General features: G+C 49.7%; 5 protein-coding genes across 5 annotated transcripts; 3 read left to right on the top strand and 2 right to left on the bottom strand.

The window, feature by feature from the left end:
• The first annotated feature begins 1,302 nt into the window (after window positions 1-1,302).
• BZA70DRAFT_102044 (uncharacterized protein) lies at window positions 1,303-2,869 on the top strand. Its single transcript, XM_064909328.1, has 4 exons — window positions 1,303-1,486; window positions 1,562-1,626; window positions 1,681-2,043; window positions 2,096-2,869. The coding sequence occupies exons 1-4, from the start codon at window positions 1,384-1,386 to the stop codon at window positions 2,672-2,674; spliced, it is 1,110 nt and encodes a 369-aa protein (XP_064765515.1). The 5' UTR covers window positions 1,303-1,383; the 3' UTR covers window positions 2,675-2,869.
• BZA70DRAFT_102041 (uncharacterized protein) lies at window positions 2,826-9,104 on the bottom strand. Its single transcript, XM_064909327.1, has 5 exons — window positions 9,043-9,104; window positions 8,848-8,959; window positions 8,525-8,789; window positions 3,084-8,456; window positions 2,826-3,021 (listed from the first exon to the last, which is right to left on the bottom strand). The coding sequence occupies exons 2-5, from the start codon at window positions 8,872-8,874 to the stop codon at window positions 2,978-2,980; spliced, it is 5,709 nt and encodes a 1,902-aa protein (XP_064765516.1). The 5' UTR covers window positions 8,875-8,959; window positions 9,043-9,104; the 3' UTR covers window positions 2,826-2,977.
• Window positions 9,105-9,289: 185 nt separating this feature from the next.
• On the top strand, window positions 9,290-11,796 carry BZA70DRAFT_102107 (uncharacterized protein). The gene is made up of 9 exons (XM_064909330.1): window positions 9,290-9,462; window positions 9,519-9,729; window positions 9,788-9,850; window positions 9,905-10,463; window positions 10,527-10,721; window positions 10,781-10,928; window positions 10,998-11,014; window positions 11,080-11,455; window positions 11,516-11,796. The coding sequence occupies exons 1-9, from the start codon at window positions 9,366-9,368 to the stop codon at window positions 11,569-11,571; spliced, it is 1,722 nt and encodes a 573-aa protein (XP_064765517.1). The 5' UTR covers window positions 9,290-9,365; the 3' UTR covers window positions 11,572-11,796.
• On the top strand, window positions 11,516-13,840 carry BZA70DRAFT_102087 (amidase signature domain-containing protein). Its single transcript, XM_064909329.1, has 4 exons — window positions 11,516-11,958; window positions 12,045-12,307; window positions 12,364-12,501; window positions 12,563-13,840. The coding sequence occupies exons 1-4, from the start codon at window positions 11,936-11,938 to the stop codon at window positions 13,798-13,800; spliced, it is 1,662 nt and encodes a 553-aa protein (XP_064765518.1). The 5' UTR covers window positions 11,516-11,935; the 3' UTR covers window positions 13,801-13,840.
• Window positions 13,838-16,392, bottom strand: BZA70DRAFT_285902 (uncharacterized protein). Its single transcript, XM_064913813.1, has 3 exons — window positions 15,992-16,392; window positions 15,633-15,923; window positions 13,838-15,576 (listed from the first exon to the last, which is right to left on the bottom strand). The coding sequence occupies exons 1-3, from the start codon at window positions 16,326-16,328 to the stop codon at window positions 13,880-13,882; spliced, it is 2,325 nt and encodes a 774-aa protein (XP_064765519.1). The 5' UTR covers window positions 16,329-16,392; the 3' UTR covers window positions 13,838-13,879.
• Window positions 16,393-16,692: the final 300 nt, after the last annotated feature.

The raw sequence follows: 16,692 nt of genomic DNA on the forward strand, positions 1-16,692 counted from the left end.
GCAAGATCGGACCGGTCGGTCGGTCGCGGGCCGGCCGGGGTCCGGAGGAGTATGGGGTAGGAGAGGTCGTAGGTTGTGATTTCGGGGATTGGGAGGTCAGCTGTGCTGGTCATTCATTCATGATGAAATGTAAGTGTTGAGACTAGACGGTGGAGTAGTCCACCACAAAGTCGCAGCATTACTCCTTCTTGCTCACGTGCGCGGGGTTCTCTTTCTTTCCTCAACCAGCACCAGATCATTCATCTCAGAAGGCCAAGCCAAGCGCACTCTTTCCTCTCGGCCGACTACAAATCTTGGACAAAAAACCAGACCGAGACAAAAAAATCCTCGTTTGGGAAACCGCCCAGATTCCGGCGCCACGCGAGAGGCTAGAGCGCCATGTGCGCGCCGTGGGAGGCATGGCGGAGACCGGAAGTGGAAGACGTCCGGTTGTCGATCTGGTGGATTGGGGAAGTAGGGGAAAAAGGGATGGATGTCTGTGCACTCGGAGATGGAATTATAAAATGTGGTGGTTGGTGGGTGGTGTCTGTGCTGGGGTGGGTTGTTGCAAATACCCCACGATGCCCGCTTCATCTGTCGTCGGGTATGAAGTCGCGCTTGACTTGTCATTCTGCAGTCGTCATGAGAGGTCGTATATTTTCTGCTTGACATCATCACTCGCTTTTTCTGACCGGAGCAGGTAGGAATAGAAGCACAGTACTCGCAAATAACCCGAGCAACGCACATGGCATGAACGCGATGGGTTTAGGCAAGGCAGCCTGTCCAGCACGTGTAGCAATTCCGTAGCTCGTTGGTCAGTCAGAGAAGGCGTAGGAGCAGTCAGCGGTTTGGTCAGATGGGTATGGGTGAATGATGTAATGAACGAGCGAGGAACGCTGGCGTGAGCGGATCTAGCGGGTTTTGTGCAATCAGAGAGTCTGAGGCAGCACTTTCGCAATACATAATAATAGCACCAGACAGAGTAACCAGACGTATAGTAAGCAGATATTACCGGAGACAGTAGAAATGTAGTTGCATATCCGACAGCATCGGTCTCAAACAGTTGAGTGAATTGATTCAAAGCAGCCCATCCAACCTCCCACACCCAGCGCCACCCTTCCTTCAATTAATCCCATGTCAATCCTCAACAACACAACGTCATCCACTCATTAATGATGATCATCAGATGCAACAAAAGCGCGTGGCGAGCGAACAGAGATGGACAGAGAAGTGATCATCATCATCATCGGCGGCGGTGGTGGAGAAAGTCCTAACTAGAAGACGCGGCGCGTGGTAACGTGACCGCGCGCTTTTGTTTGTTTTCTCGTGATTATGATTTGCTTTGGCCGCGTTCTCGATAATTATTGAAATAAGGAAGAACAGAAGCGATAACAGGAGGGAACGATGGAGGACGATGAATCGGTGTCGCCTATTAATCACGAAATACTCTCGTATGATGTGCTCTGGACCGCGCAGATGACGCAGAAGCGAAAGACCTGGAACGACGGTATGTATATGTCGTTGATATGATCCTCGAGAAGAAGACATCTGGCTGACTGAGCTCCTTTCTTGTTTGTTATAGGAATCGTGAAACTTCATACGTTTAATAAACGACTGATGCTGTACTCATCTGATCGAACTCTTCTCGTACGTCTCCACTCTTCTCTCCCACATCGGACTTTAGCACTAACTCACCCCCAGGACAGCAAGTATCTCAAACGCTCCCACCTCGAGCTCGGCGAGACAATCACGATGGACAAGCACATTATCACAATCGAAGACCAGAACGCGACATTCATCCAAGACGTCTCCGTCGTCATCCGCCAACGCTCCCTCGCGAGCAAAAACCGCACCGGTCCGCCCCCATCATCGTCGTCGGCGGCAGCGTCTCCTGCAGCTACACCGGCTCGTCGGAAAGCAATGAGGTTGTCGCCCCCGCGGTTGAAAGGAACGCCAAAGACGAGTATTGCTGATATCCAGTCTTTTATCTCACCGGGCGTGAAGAATATGCTTCTGCAAACGAGGTTTCCGCTTCTTCGCACTGCTCCTACTACTCTCAGTCATGTACGTATCGGCCATACTATTTACTACTAGACCAACGACTAACATCCCCAAGACGTCACCCCCGAAAGGCACTTTGTCAGACACACCATCGCTGCATACCCCTCTCCCCAGCACAACAAAGTCTCTACTTCCCACCCGCCATGCACCGAATCCGACAACCGCCACAATCGACATCCAGAAAAACACTCAGCTACCCACGCCTCTATCCATCAAATCCACAACTTCAAAATTATCATCCACAGCTACCCCGACACCGACACCTACCGCAAAGAACGCACTGACACCACGCACCCCCGCCTTATCCCCACTACGACAGCAAGGCTTCCAACTCGCCAGCGCACCTCTCGTGAACGCAAACACCGCCTCCTCACCAGAAGATTCAAGACCTGAAACCGCCGGCATAATCGAAATCTCTACACATCCCAGACATCCAGAGAAAGAAACTCCAGAAAATCCATACTCGCTGCCGTCGTCCTCTTCATTCTCCTTCTCGTCCTCGCAGTTATCAAACACTTCAGATCACAACGACACACGACGTCCCGACAGCGAGGAGAGGAATAAGAAGTCTGCGCCTACAAAACGGCCGTTGCTTAGTTTAGGTTCACGGAAATCGAAAAAGGTGCATCGATAATAGATTTCCTCAATGGTTTAGGGAGTATTCTGGTTATATCAAATATATTTGCGGTATCAATAAAGCACATGAACAACACTACTACCACTTAAAACCTGGAAACAATCTCAACCTCATCTAAATAAAACAAGAAAATCAAACACATGAAAGAAAACAAATACATAAATCATTTTAATATCAAAAGAGTGACAAAAGGAGTGACAGTGATTCGGCTCAATCGAGTGTCCGAATTAGAAAAAGTACAAAAAATGAGTGTATATGAATGAGTGTGAGTCAACTAAAAAGCAAAGAACTGGTAAACAATCAATGGTGTCGGTGACGATTCAGTTTTGATACATCGTGCTTGCCTATAATCCAAAATGATTAGTACTCTGCCATTCAACAATACCTCAAAGCCAGCTTAACTCACCATCGCAGCACACCCTAACATTCTCTAATCCCTCACCGTCTTCTTCGGCCTTTGCACGAAGAGCAGCGACGCTCTCAACAGACATCTCTCTGCTCGGACCGGGAGTAGTACTAGACCCCGTCGGCGGCCGAAGCAATGTCGACAGCTTTCCAACCGACGCTTGGCTTCTCAGCGGCCGCGCCGGCACAGAATGGCCTGACCGCCCACGACTCTGCAAAGATGGCACAGGGCGCAGGCTTGCGGCTCTCATGTAGTTCTGATGTGAAGCCACTGATCCTGAACGAGGCATCGCAAATCCACCCGTCATCGAGCTTGAAGGCGTCATTTGGAACGATGGTCTTGGGTTGTATCTCGTGGGCCCGTGGAGCGAGCTGTTGTTGATTTCCTGCATACGGGATTCGCCAGAACTACTCCGAAGAAGGAGGAAGGACAACGCAAAAACCCATGTCTCGTGCTCGGCCTGAGTTAAGCATGTCACCTGTAGAACTCTAGCGGGTGTCTTGATCACAATGCTCTTATTAAACAGTCCGGGTGGGAACGGGTTATCGTCATGAACGACATGTACTTCCTCAATCAGAGCGGACTTTGCATGGACTTCGCCTCCATTTCTCGGAGGCTCTTCTTTGCTCCAGTGCAACGTTCGAGTGTAAGGATGAATCCAGAAGTATCGCGCATGCCGGTTTCCTGACAACGTCTGTCGTCCCATCTTCCTGGTATACTTCCAAAGAGTGTCTCCAATCATCGTCTTGGTAACTGCCCGAATAGCAGCCGCGTGCATCTGCTCCTCAGGGCTAACCTCCGACTCAGAGTGCATGACAGAACTGCCCATCTGACTGTGTTGATCCGAAACATCGTACATCGAACTCTGTCTGCTTCTCTGGTGCATACCAAGATCCGCTGCAGCATTCACAGGGCTGCGCACAGATCGTTCGCTGGCGATATCCGAGAAAGCGCGAGAGCTCATGGACGGGCTCACTTTGTGCTTGTTTGTAAGAGCCTGGTACTTTTCCAATGGAATAACAGTCATCGAAAGCGCAGCAGCAGCCTCTGATAACTTCTCGGCCGTCATAGGTTGCTCAATCTGCTGCTCTCTGCTCTTTGCACTCGTCGAGATGATTTCGTCAAACTTCTCCTTTGTGACTGCAATCATACCCAAACTCTCGGCATCTTTGCAAACACTATCGGCAGTGACCTTGCGATTGACAAGACTGTTGTAGACACTGTTTGGAATAACCGTCAGCGAAAGAGCAGCTGCCTCCATCGCCACGCTCTCAGGTGTCAGAATCTTGTTCGAGACAGCATCAGCCTCGGTCTGCTCAAGTATCTCATCGAACCGCTCTTGTGTAAGAGCAATCATCGACAACTGCTCAGCGTCCCTCACAACAGTCTCTTCGGTGACTTCTCTGGTCTTCAGCTGCTCAAGTTCCTCAGCCGGTAAAGCAACCATGCTCAAAGACTCTGCATCTTTAGCCACCGTAGCATCATCAACTACCCGATTCTCCAGAGCGTGTTGAACCGCATGCCCAATCTCGGCAGACATCTCCTGCTCAGTAAGAGCAAGCATAGATACCTTGCCGGCATCAGCACGAACCGAGTCTTCAGTAATCTCCCGATTGACAAGCGAGTCGTATTCCTCCTTCGCAACGGCCACCATAGACAAGGCCGCCGCATCGGTCGCCAATGTATCAACAGTGATCTCCCGGCTGGCAAGAGCTTTATCTTCCGTGCTCCTCAAAAGGTCGGCAAAGTCGTCCTTCTTCATGGCAACCATCGATAACTCCGCCGCTTCAGCCATGACCGATTCAGCTGTCACAACCTTGGGTGCTGTCAACTCCTCATACTGGTCAACGGGCAAAACACGCATCGAAAACTTGGCAGCATCCTCAGATACCGACTCGACTGTCTTCTCCTTCGTCAAAAGCTCATAAGTCTCCTTGGCAACAGGAACCAGTGATAGGGCGGCAGCGTCGGCAGCGATAGATTCAGCAGAAACAGTACGCTCTGAAAGCGCCTTTTGCTCAGCGGCAGAGATGGTCTTCTCCAGATCCTCTTGTGACATTGCAATCATCGAACAACGCGAAGCATCATCAATCACTGATTCTTTCGTGACCGGACGCTTCTCAAGTGCCTCCGAGCGCACGCTGCCCAAGGCCGCGGAATAATCCTCCGCAGTCATCGCAACCATCGAACACTTTGCAGCATCCTGCAGGACAGTGTCCGTATCGATTGTGCGAGTAGACAAAGCCTCGGATCGAGCACTAGCCAGCATGTCGGAGAGTTCAGATTTCGGCACAGCTACCATAGAAAGAGATGCCGCATCGGCGGCAACCGTCTCAGGTGAGACTTGAGGCTTTTCAAGCAATGAGTTGTAAGCAGCGATAGGCAAGGCCACCATAGAAAGAGCCGCGGCGTCTTCCAAAAGACTCTCCTTGCTCGACTTGCGGGCAACCAGACTATCGTATTCGCTCTTCGGAATCGCAACCATAGAGAGCGTTTCAGCATCTGCCTTGACTGACTCTACAGTGATAACGCGGTTGACGAGTGAGTCGTACTCTTCCTTGGATATCGCGACCATAGACAAGGAAGTTGCATCCTCCAAAACAGACTCTCTTGTGATGGGCCTGTTCTTCAGCAAGTCATACTCTGCCTGCGGACAAATCACCATATTTTTGGCAGTAGCCTCTGCAAGCATAGACTCCGGAGTCAACTGGCGAGCGACAAGCTCATCGTACTCATCCTTAGAGACCGCAACCATCGAAAGAGATAGGGCATCCGAGACGACGGACTCCTTCGTAATTGGGCGGTTTTCAAGCTCGTGATACTTCTCCTGTGGAACAGCAACCATCGAGATCGAAGAAGCATCTGCAATCACAGTCTCAGGAGTTATCTTGCGATTCACCAGAGCATCATGTTCGTGCAGAGCCAGCGCAACCATCGAGACAGCGGCAGCATCGGCAGCAACCGACTCAGCGGTAGGCTTGCGATTAACCAACTGCTCGTATTCTTCAGTTGGCACCGCTGTCATCGACAAACTAGCAGCTTCAGCAGAGACAGACTCGACTGTTGGCTTGCGGTTGACGAGTTCGTCATACTCAGTCGCAGGGACTGCGACCAAAGACAAACTGGAGGCCTCTGCAGAAACAGATTCAATAGTAGGCTTGCGGTTGACAAGTTCGTCATACTCAGTCGCCGGTACAGCGACCAAGGACAAACTAGAGGCCTCTGCAGAAACAGACTCAATAGTTGGCTTGCGGTTGACGAGTGCGTCGTAGTCAACTGTGGGAACCGCAACTAAAGACAGACTAGCAGCCTCAGCTGCAACAGACTCGACCGTTGGCTTGCGGTTAACAAGCTTTTCATACTCCTCAGTTGGCACGGCAGTCAGCGATAGACTAGCAGCCTCAGCAGCAACCGACTCAGCTGTTGGCTTGCGGTTGACAAGCGCGTCATATTCAGCCGCCGCAACTGCGACCAAGGAGAGACAGGCAGCCTCAGCAGTCACAGACTCCGTAGTAGGCTTGCGGTTGACAAGCTTCTCGTACTCCTCAGTTGGCACCGCGGTCATCGATAGGCTGGCAGCCTCAGCGACAACAGACTCAACAGTCGGCTTGCGGTTGACCAGCTCATCATATTCGGACGCGGGTACAGCAACCAGCGAGAGACTAGAGGCATCGGCAGCGACAGACTCAGGCGTTGGTTTGCGATTCACGATCTGGTCATATTCATCCTTGCTCATCGCAACCATTGCTGCAGCTTCTGCGTCGCTGATTACTGACTCAGGAGTAATGACACGCTCAGCAGTCAGAGTTGAGTATTCATCCTTGGGGATGACGACCAAGGAGCGTACTTCCGCGTCTGCACGTACCGACTCGTCTGTAATTTCGCGGTTGACCAATGAGTGATGAGTTTCCTTGGGTAGAGCAACCATTGACAGCTTCTCAGCATCCGCAGCCAGCGACTCTTCTGTGATAGGCCGGTTCATCAAAGCATCGTACTGGTCTAAAGGTAAAGCAATCATCGATAGACCCTTTGCATCCTGCTGCACAGAGTCGGCAGTTATCTTGCGGTTCACCAAAGCGTTATAAGATTCCGCCGGGATGGCAACCATTGAGAGCGCAAGCGCATCAGCCTTGACGGTCTCAATAGTAACCACACGCTCAGGCTCCCAGGGCTCTGTCATGGCCTCTGCGTCAGCAGTCTCAACTTCAGCACCCTTCTTTGGAGTATCGTCCTCGCGAGAACTGTAGGGGCTTGAGCCAAGCTCATTGAATAGTGGCTGAGGCGTGCCGAAATTGCCGCTATCGCGCTTGGCGCCTCTTGAGACTATCCGTTGACCGAATCTGGACTTGAGGAATCTAGCACTGGATCCTTCGTCGTCGTCAGTACTCGCAGTTCGGAACGAGTATACCGAAGAACGCTGGGCAGCAGAGTCCTCTGTTTCCGTCAAGTTATCGTCACTGTATGCAGTTTCCATACCGGTGCGATAATCGTCGGTAACAAAACTCTCCCCATCGCTCGTAGGGGCATCCCGCGCAGTCTCAAATCCGGTGTCAGTTTCGTCCACAGTCGACTCCCGGGCAGACCTATACTGAGCATCGCTATTCGAACCGTTGAAGGATTCCCAGTTGATATCATCCTCCGGATCCTCGAGATCGGTTGAGATGCGGTATTCCGCCTTTCGACCTGCGAGACCGAGAGTGCGACGAGTAGATTGAGCCACGGACGCCAGTTTCGATTTTCTGTTGCCCTTGGTTTTGCTGCGCAAAGCGTCAATCTCCTCTAGCGCCTCTGCTAATTGTCGTCGCAACTCCAGCTTTTCGGTCTTTTCACGATGAACAGTACCCTTGAGTGTAGTGACAAGTCGATGGGCATGAGTAAGTGAGGCTTTCAGAGTCTGACCTTCAAGAACCATATTATGGGCGGGAGTTTGCTTGACGGGAGACATGGGCGGGGATCGCTCAGGAGTCTTGGGGTCGTCAGAAAATCCGGCATCCGGCGAGGTCGTGTCAATGGTAGTGTCGCGGGATGGTGAGTTCTCCCAGGCTTGAGCACGGCGCGTGCTCTCTTCTAGCTGAGTCGAAAGCTGCTTCACGTTCTCGGTCAAAGTCTCATTATCCTCGCGCAATTTCGAAGTCTCTTTCTCGTAATCGGTTATGTCGTTGTCATATCGGCTTCGAAGGGTGTCAAGCTCAGATTGGAGCTCGCTTTCGTGCTGCTGCAAGGCTTCGATTGTTTCTAGCTGAGCGGTATATAATTTTAGAGTCTGAGAGTTCTCAAGATTGATCTTTGACAGACGATCAGATGCGTTCGAAGTCTCTGATTCAAGTTGCTGGATGCGCATCTCGAGATTCCAATTCTCTTCTTTATATTTCTCTGTAGGAGCAAGTTAGCACTGTGAAGCCAAATAAAGAGCGATCTAGATTATCAAAGCAGCCACATACCCTCCGACTCATCAAGAGCTCTCACTCTCGCCTCCAGCCCTTCAACTACCGACTCGAGCTGAGTACGCACGGCATCCGACTCCTTCAACTTTGCATCCTTTTCGACGACTTGAGCCTGCAGCTTGCGGCATTCGAGAAGTAGCTCATGTCCAATATCGGTGACAAATTGAACATCTTGATTTCTGGTCGCAGCATTCTTTTGCTTTCTAGAGGAAGCGCCGGGTCGCATTGGTACGTTACCAGCCGACGAGAAGGGGATATTCTCCTGTTGGATGATCGTTGTTAGTACCGGTGAATGGAAGTGGCAGGTAGACGGCACTAACCTTTCCGCTGCCCTTTGAAGAGGACATGTTCTCGGTTGGCAGTACTGCGGTGGGGCGGAATCAAATTACAATCAGAGATCCACAGGAACTCGACGAATATCGAATGATCCGACTGAGGCCGACGACGTCTATGCGTTAGTACTATAAACAAACAGTTATAGGATCAAACAAGATCAAGATCAAAAGCAAACATACCAAAGCAGCAACAACCTGCAAACAAACTACACAAAAGGCGGTTGCGAAAGGTGACGAAATGATAAACAAAGGAGGAGGAGCCAGGAGAGAGTTGTGGTCTGTTGACATTTCCCGAACTCGCTCCTGAAAATTAAGGTTTCACTCACTTTAAGGTTTTTCTTGTTTGGGACAAACGTAAATATTGAATCACGTGATTGTCAATGCGGGGTTTGACGGCTGCAGTTGCCGGTCGAGAGCACGCGATGATCTTGAAGAAGAGCATTTGTTGTATTTGTCTTTGATATTCTTTTACTTATAACCACTTAGTATATATTATCAGCACTATGGCAGCAGCTTCGGCATCTTCCGGATTTATCCAAAGCACACCGCAGTTGCGGAACCAATTCACCTCTGATCCAAGTCTCCAGCGAATATTTACCAGTAATATGCCCCTGCTCCTACTGCTAAGACCAATGCTGACGTTTGTTGTATTTCAGATCGTCTACCGAAAGAAGTCTCAGAAGATGTTCTTTCTGACCTACACGACTTCGGCCAGTATGTCGTGTCTGACGAGATCTTTGACTATGTTCAAGATGCCGAGAGCAATCCACCTACGGTCGAGACGTATGATGCTTTCGGAAACAGAGTGAACAGATTAAGAACATCCTATGGTTGGAAGAAGGAAAAAGATCTAGCTGCATCGCATGGGTAATCACCATCTTATATTCTCTCTGTTGAAAACCCTACTGATAGCCTCTGCTTTCAGAATCATCGCAGCAGCATATGAGCGAAAATACGGTCAAGACAGTCGAGTATACCAGTTTCTTAAGTGAGTGCTTCAGCTTTCATGGTTGGGAAAATCTTGGCTGACTGGAAATCATAGGTACTATCTATACGCACCCTCGTCCGCTTTGTTCACATGTCCTCTGGCAATGACCGACGGTTGTGCCCGAGTACTGGAGATCTACGGCGTCAGGCGCGATGTCTTTGACCACCTGACAAGCCGCGATCCATCAAACTTCTGGACCTCAGGTCAGTGGATGACTGAGAGATCTGGCGGCTCAGATGTCTCCGGAACGGAAACGTACGCTACCAAGCTACCGGGAACTGAAAACAAGTACGAAGTCAGTGGTTTCAAATGGTTTTCATCTGCCACAGACTCGCAAGTAGCCCTTCTTTTGGCTCGGGAACACGAGAAGGGTAAACTGAGTTGCTTCCTGGGTGATATCAAATCCGGAGGTGCAAATATAGTACGGCTGAAGAACAAACTTGGCACAAAACCTTTACCAACAGCTGAACTGGAACTACGCAATCTGAAAGCGGAGTTGATTGGCGATCGCGAAAGAGGTGTTGCAGTGATTTCAGCGGTATTGAACATTACTCGAATTCATAATAGTGTTAATGCTGCGGCTTTCCTACGCCGTAGCTTGGAGATTGTCAAGGTAGTTGAGGTTTAGCTCTTCAGCCTCCGAGAGTATGGGTCATTAACTAGCTATGCTTTATAGGAATTTTCCTTAGTTCGCAAAGTATTTGGTCAGCCTTTGCATACAGTAGCTTCGCATGTGCACACATTGGCCGATCTCGAGGTTCGTCAGAATGCTCTCATGCAAATCACCTTCCGTTGTGTTGCACTTCTCGGGAAATCAGAGTGCGGCAGTGCTTCAGCAGACGAGCTGTTTTTAATGAGGTGCCTGCCTTCGGTGAGTGATCTCCAATATTTAGGAAGCAGTAGAAGCTTGAGTTTCTGACAATAGTATAGCTTGTAAAAGCATATACTGGAAAGCGCGCCCTTGCTGGAGTTTCAGAGTGCATGGAAGCGATGGGCGGTGTTGGGTATCTCGAAAATGAGCCTGCGCTGAACATTGCTCGCTTGGAGCGCGACGCCCAGGTGCTGACTATTTGGGAGGGTGAGTTGCTCTTTTGCTACTTCTTCATGTAAGGACTTGGACTAACCAGACGTTAATATTCGCATGTAGGCACGACAAACGTATTGGTATGCAATATTAGATGTTGATGCTTTTTCTTAGCTTATATGAATGCTGATATGATTGTATGTAGTGCGACGATTTCGTCAGTGTTGTCCATGCAAAGGCACAGCACTCGGTGTCTGCATTCCGCAGATTCTTAGAAAAAACACTACAGAACAGCGACCGATCACTTTCAGAACAGATCTTAGGATCCTTTGAAGTATGGGCAAAGTATATCCAAGGCAGTACACTAGCAAGCCTGCGCTCGCGCGGTCGAGCTGTGGGTTTCTACTTTGCAGATATCGTATCTGCTGCACTATTAAGCGAAGATGCAGCGTTTGACAATGATCCTCGAGCTGTGGAAATAGCTAGGCGGTATGCCGCTCGTCTGTCGGGAAGCGACCCGCTAGCCAAGTTTTCAGAGAACTCTGCGAGCGACTATAATACGGCTGCGGTTTTCCACAACGGTAATCTTTCTACTAAATCAAGGTGATCACCAAACAGTCAGCTAACACAGAGTAATACAGATTATCTCATTGTCTTTGGAAAACCGCCAGAGAAGGATCCGCGAAGCAAGCTGTGAGGGTGTTTAAACTTTAACTTATCGGAGGAGCCTAATCGGCCGGGGTAGAATACCAATGAACACGCCTGCAAAAACAACAACGCTCAATTAATATTGAAGTTTTCTCAATAAGAAATGCAATTGTAAAACATACAATCAATAACAAAGAACAGCAAGCCTCCTGACTGCCCCAGACCGACCGAGCAGACAAAAGAGCCGGCAAAAGATAAGGCTGCTTATCGGATCGCGAACGGACCCCAAATAGAGTTCTGACCGCTGGTCAATGGAACCCCGTCCAGCCAACCAAACCGCCTGACAGCCTGACTCTTGTCTGTCTTGCGATCTTTGTTATTTGGAAATATCTGTTTAACTCCACGGTTCAGATATGTTTCGCTACAAGAAAATTGCGTATGTGTATCCAATTGACGTTCACACGAGCAGCTGGCTCGATTGCGCTTGGGACTATATGGCTAATTGACAGTACAATGCTCTAGTGCTGCAAAGCAGAAAGAAAGAGAAGAGCGCATCGCCGAGCTCTTGCCCGTGTACGGAGCTCCCGAGACGCCGGAGGAAGTTGCGATTTTCAAGACTCCCGTTGCGGAAGTTGCGGCGAAGGTCAAGGCTGGCGAGTTGAAGCCGATTGACATCCTGCATGCTTACGGCAAGAGGACGCTGAAGGCGCAGTTCGATACCAACTGCTTGACTGAGATCTTGTACAAGGACGCTGAGAAGTGGGCTGAGACTTGCAATAAGAATGGTAATTTTCATATTGGTGGGAGAGGAAAAGACTCACTGGGCTAACTGCTGTTGTAGGTGCGCTTGCCGGTATCCCGATCTCGTTCAAGGACACCGTCTCGATTGCTGGATATGACTCTACGCTCGGATATACCAAGTTTGCGTTCAACCCTCTAAAGCACGACTCCACTCTTGTCAAGCTCTTGAAGGACGCCGGTGAGTTTCGATAATCTGGTGCTTAAAGTAAGAGTCAATGTGCTAACCGCAGCCGATACAGGAGCGATCCCGTACTGCAAGACAAACATCCCCACGACTCTTCTCTCGTATGAATCCTACAACAACATCTTCGGCCGCACCGAGAACCCCCACGTTCACGGATACTCTGCCGGTGGATCCAGCGGCGGCGAGGCTGCTCTTCTTGCTTTTGGCGGTGGCCGCGTCGGCATGGGCACCGATGTCGCGGGCTCTGTTCGCGTGCCTTCTCACTTTGCGGGCTTGTACACCGTGCGTTCTTCCTATGGCCGTATTCCCCGTGCTGGAAACACTGCGCCGCTGCGTGGCCAGGACGGTATTACCTCGATTTACTCACCCATGTGTCGGTACTTTGAGGACCTCGAGTACGTGTTCAAGGCTATTATCGACATGAAGCCCTGGGATTACGATTACACCAGTCACCCGATCCCCTGGCGTGAGGTTACTCTGCCTGCTAAGCTCAAGATCGGAGTGATGTATGACGACAGCGTTGTCACTCCTTCGCCCGCCTGCGCTCGTGCTCTTCAATTGACTGTTGACGCGCTCAAGAAGCAGGGTCACGAGGTTGTGGTGTTTACTCCTCCTTCTCCCTTGGAGGCTCTCCGGATTGCCACCCAGCTGATTGTCGCCGATGCCGGAAAGATGGGAACTTCGCACTTGTTGAGCCGATGCGAAAAGTACGATCTCGGCGTGATGAAGTTCATCAAGATCGCCAAGCTTCCGTCGTTTATCAAGAAGATCTGGGCGTGGTTCATTCTCAAGTTCAAGGGCGACTTTGTGCTTGCCACGCTCCTGAAGAACTGGAGCGAGAAGTCGATGTTTGATTACATGGAGCTCATCATGGAGCGCGAGGGATACCGCAACGACTTTTACAACGCCTGGAAGGACTCTGGAATCGATTTCCTGCTCACCGTTCCCAACGCCACCCCTGCTCTTCCCCATAACGGTATGTTCGAGGCCTTTGCCTCCGTCGGCTACGCGTCCATGTTCAACCTTGTCGATTACTCCGCGGGCGTGATCCCTGTGATCCACGTCGACAAGGAGATCGACGCCCTGCCGGTCGGGTTCTCGACAAAGAAGATGAACTATGTTGCCAAGGGCGCGTACAGAAACTACGACGCGACAAAGATGGACGGATTGCCTGTCGGCGTGCAGATCGTTGGACGACGACTTGAGGAGGAGAAGGTGCTGAAGATGATGGCTAAGACTATCGATGCTTTGCGCGATATCGGCGTTGAGTATGAGTTGCTCAACGAGCCATAGATAGAGTCGATGTTTGCTATATCATGAAACACAAATAACCATCTCTTTTATTCACTATTAGTTATACAAATTCCCTGTTTTACATAGTCTGTAGAATATTCCCACAATACAAACACGTATCGCAAACCCTCAAAACTCCAGCCGCGAACGACTCACTTTCCTCCGCAAAGAAATCAGCAGCGACAGCCTTCCCGCCGCAAAAGTTACATTTCCTCTGATGCAGACTCATCAGCGGCGTGAATGTTATCGGGCAAATAGCCCATCTATGGCCCATCTTGCGACACACACCCACGCAGAATTCGTCGCCGCGATTAGCTTGGAATTGAATCTCGATAAGGCCTTCGCATGCGACGCATATAAACCCTATATCGGTATTTGGAGATCCGATCGTTTGTTGATAATGCGTTAATGTCTCTGGCCAAAGGATAGGAGCACCGTCGCAGATCGAAATCGCTAGACTCAGGAACTGGCTGTGATAATGCAGTACCCGTCTAGATGAGATATCCATCTCGCTTCCATTCTTGCCCATCTGAAGAAAATGGCTTAGCACTGCAACGGCAAACTCAGAGCGGATAGCCAGAAGATTTTGTCGTTGTGATTGTTGGATATCGGCTGCGTCTGCGTCCTCTGTTGATGCTGACTTACTCCATGAGTAGAGAATATTTAAAACCCTCCTCCATAGCGGAGAATAGCTGTAAAGATAAAATCTCCTCAAACTGTTTTCGTCCGATAATGCCGATGGACAACTCTCCAGTTTCCGACTCACGACTTCAATCGAGCTCGCAATCCATTTCCTCTCGTTCTCAAGCGACACTTTTGCGTTAAACGCGCTCAGCTTGGCAGCCCAGAAAACCGCCCGCGGAGAAAAGAGATCGCCGTTGCCGAAACTGCGCTCGACTGTGTCCCAGAAAGTAGTCAAGTCCATGTCATATGCAAAAGCAATGTGGCTGGACTGGTTGGAGATGATTGGATATCGTAGTCTGTCGGATGGGGATAGCGTGTATAAACACGCGGCGATTCCGAATTGATCGACGGCGGAGCCGTAGACTCGCATTTCTATCAGGCTGGGAGAGATCTCGGCAAAGGTGGACGAGGAGTACGTTCTAGTCTTGAATGCTATTTGCTGAGCAATCAAACTCGGATGTTCCAATTCGTCCACGATAGAAGCAGTTCCGCTTTCGTAGTCATATCGCACGGTTACGGTCTGACCAGTCGCTGAAACTAATTCAGTACAGACTGCGGAATCGGTGTTGATCCAATTTGACCTAGCCCCTACTATAGGTGTAAAAATATCAGGCTTCACTGACACAAGGTTGCGCGCGTCGTGCTTATTGACCTTAAAACCGACAATTCTCGTGTGTCGAGGGCTCGAGGCTAGTGCTATTAGAATACCGTTGACTCCTTTGCACCAGTGTAAGTGCGTGATCGCGGACGAGAATTTTTCACAGAGCAGTAGTGGTGTGTCGATCTGTATAGTTGGCTCCGTAGAGCAATTGGAGACATGGACCGGTAGTAGATATAGCTCATTGTGACTTGTCGCCGCGGTGATGTATATCGTGACGTTATCGGGAGAGCTTGGATCAGCCGTCGGAGGAGAGAATTTGACGAGCGTGATCCATGATGATTCAGAGATGAGAATTGCTGCCAGTTGTTGAGGACCAGACGTGGGATGCAAATGCCATAAGCACAGTTCTCCGTGCTCGTTACCTGTCGCGAGCAGCGAGAAGGCAAAATTATTCTTTGTAAGAGTGCCGAGATTTGTAGACCAGTCGATAGCTACGTACCAGATTAGCATACAAAACCTTTCTCTCACTCAATATTCATAGACTTACAATGTAATCTCAATCGCTCAAGAGTAGTACGTGAAGTCACATACACGCGATCATCGCCAGGATCATAGCTCAGCTTCTCGAGCCGCGCTATAGTCTCGGATAACTTCCAACTAACAGTCTGCTGTCTCGATTCTGCTGCTGCTGGGCATATAATTGAAACTTCCAGCTTGGTCCAAAGTATAGCAAGTACGCTCCTGGCAGCTGTGTATGTACGTAGCGGGGAAGAGACCATATCTGTTGGCACGTCGAAACCGAGGCCGTCGGAAAGCGAGTCGGTGTCCATCGTATCAACTAGAGTATTAACGTCAGCTAAATGTTACTTTACGGTATTTTTCATCCAAATCAAGCGATCTACTTACCACCATCTAGGGCATTGATCCATTTCCGGTCGATTCCAAGAACTGCAGAGTCCAGCCATACACTACTCAGATCAAAATCCGGCACCGCACCATGCAACTCCGCAAGTTTTCCAGTCACAGTACTAGTTGTTTCCTCCGACAAACCAGACTGACCAGATGAGGTAGTACTTTTCCACACTTTCCCGACAACAGGGGAAATGGTCTGTATGCCAGGAGTGCGAATGACTCCGCCTGAAGCTCTGAAGCAGCTCGTGATTATATTGCCATCGTTCGAGAGCGCGATGCCACCAAAGAATGAGGGCGGCAGATGCCGCTCAATCGTGACATCTGAAATCATTGATTAAGACAGCTCGGATGTGAATGCATGGTATTCGTTAACTCTTGTTTAGCTATCGTGTAAGTATATTCGCGATTATGATCGAGACGCGAGGCTGTCGATATTATTTGTTTACATTTTGCTGACGCAGAACTGAGGCACTCGTAGTTCTTACCAAATATCGTTAATTCAACTGATATTAACGAGCACTTTGTTCATCTTACTTGTAGTGACTGTTTTCAGGTATTTTATTCATTACGTGCGATTGTAAGCTACTTGTATGTTCTTTGAAATATGTTTTTTGTTCTTGAAACCCGGGCGTTTTGGGGTTAATCTGCAATCCGACAAAAACAAGCAAAATATCCTGCAACTATTCGAATCTTTT

Source organism: Myxozyma melibiosi (genome assembly GCF_037950935.1).
Source record: "Myxozyma melibiosi strain Phaff 52-87 chromosome Unknown BZA70scaffold_17, whole genome shotgun sequence".
In the NCBI taxonomy this organism is placed as follows: domain Eukaryota; kingdom Fungi; phylum Ascomycota; class Lipomycetes; order Lipomycetales; family Lipomycetaceae; genus Myxozyma; species Myxozyma melibiosi.

What these genes read in the sequence shown, in the direction of transcription:
- BZA70DRAFT_102107 (XM_064909330.1), top strand. Translation starts at nt 9,366, where the DNA reads ATGGCAGCAGCTTCGGCATCTTCCGGATTTATCCAAAGCACACCGCAG. An exon ending in TCTCCAGCGAATATTTACCA is followed by an intron (nt 9,463 to 9,518) that starts GTAATATGCCCC and finishes GTTGTATTTCAG; the next exon opens with ATCGTCTACCGAAAGAAGTC. An exon ending in GGCTGCGGTTTTCCACAACG is followed by an intron (nt 11,456 to 11,515) that starts GTAATCTTTCTA and finishes AGAGTAATACAG; the next exon opens with ATTATCTCATTGTCTTTGGA.
- BZA70DRAFT_102041 (XM_064909327.1), bottom strand. Translation starts at nt 8,874, where the DNA reads ATGTCCTCTTCAAAGGGCAGCGGAAAG. An exon ending in AGCTCTTGATGAGTCGGAGG is followed by an intron (nt 8,457 to 8,524) that starts GTATGTGGCTGC and finishes TTGCTCCTACAG; the next exon opens with AGAAATATAAAGAAGAGAAT. An exon ending in TGTTAGGGTGTGCTGCGATG is followed by an intron (nt 3,022 to 3,083) that starts GTGAGTTAAGCT and finishes TTTGGATTATAG; the next exon opens with GCAAGCACGATGTATCAAAA.
- BZA70DRAFT_102087 (XM_064909329.1), top strand. Translation starts at nt 11,936, where the DNA reads ATGTTTCGCTACAAGAAAATTGC. An exon ending in TTTCGCTACAAGAAAATTGC is followed by an intron (nt 11,959 to 12,044) that starts GTATGTGTATCC and finishes ACAATGCTCTAG; the next exon opens with TGCTGCAAAGCAGAAAGAAA. An exon ending in CAAGCTCTTGAAGGACGCCG is followed by an intron (nt 12,502 to 12,562) that starts GTGAGTTTCGAT and finishes CAGCCGATACAG; the next exon opens with GAGCGATCCCGTACTGCAAG.
- BZA70DRAFT_285902 (XM_064913813.1), bottom strand. Translation starts at nt 16,328, where the DNA reads ATGATTTCAGATGTCACGATTGAGCGGCATCTGCCGCCCTCATTCTTT. An exon ending in GATCAATGCCCTAGATGGTG is followed by an intron (nt 15,924 to 15,991) that starts GTAAGTAGATCG and finishes TTAATACTCTAG; the next exon opens with TTGATACGATGGACACCGAC. An exon ending in TGAGCGATTGAGATTACATT is followed by an intron (nt 15,577 to 15,632) that starts GTAAGTCTATGA and finishes TCTGGTACGTAG; the next exon opens with CTATCGACTGGTCTACAAAT.
- BZA70DRAFT_102044 (XM_064909328.1), top strand. Translation starts at nt 1,384, where the DNA reads ATGGAGGACGATGAATCGGTGTCGCCTATTAATCACGAAATACTCTCG. An exon ending in GCGAAAGACCTGGAACGACG is followed by an intron (nt 1,487 to 1,561) that starts GTATGTATATGT and finishes TGTTTGTTATAG; the next exon opens with GAATCGTGAAACTTCATACG. An exon ending in CTCCTACTACTCTCAGTCAT is followed by an intron (nt 2,044 to 2,095) that starts GTACGTATCGGC and finishes AACATCCCCAAG; the next exon opens with ACGTCACCCCCGAAAGGCAC.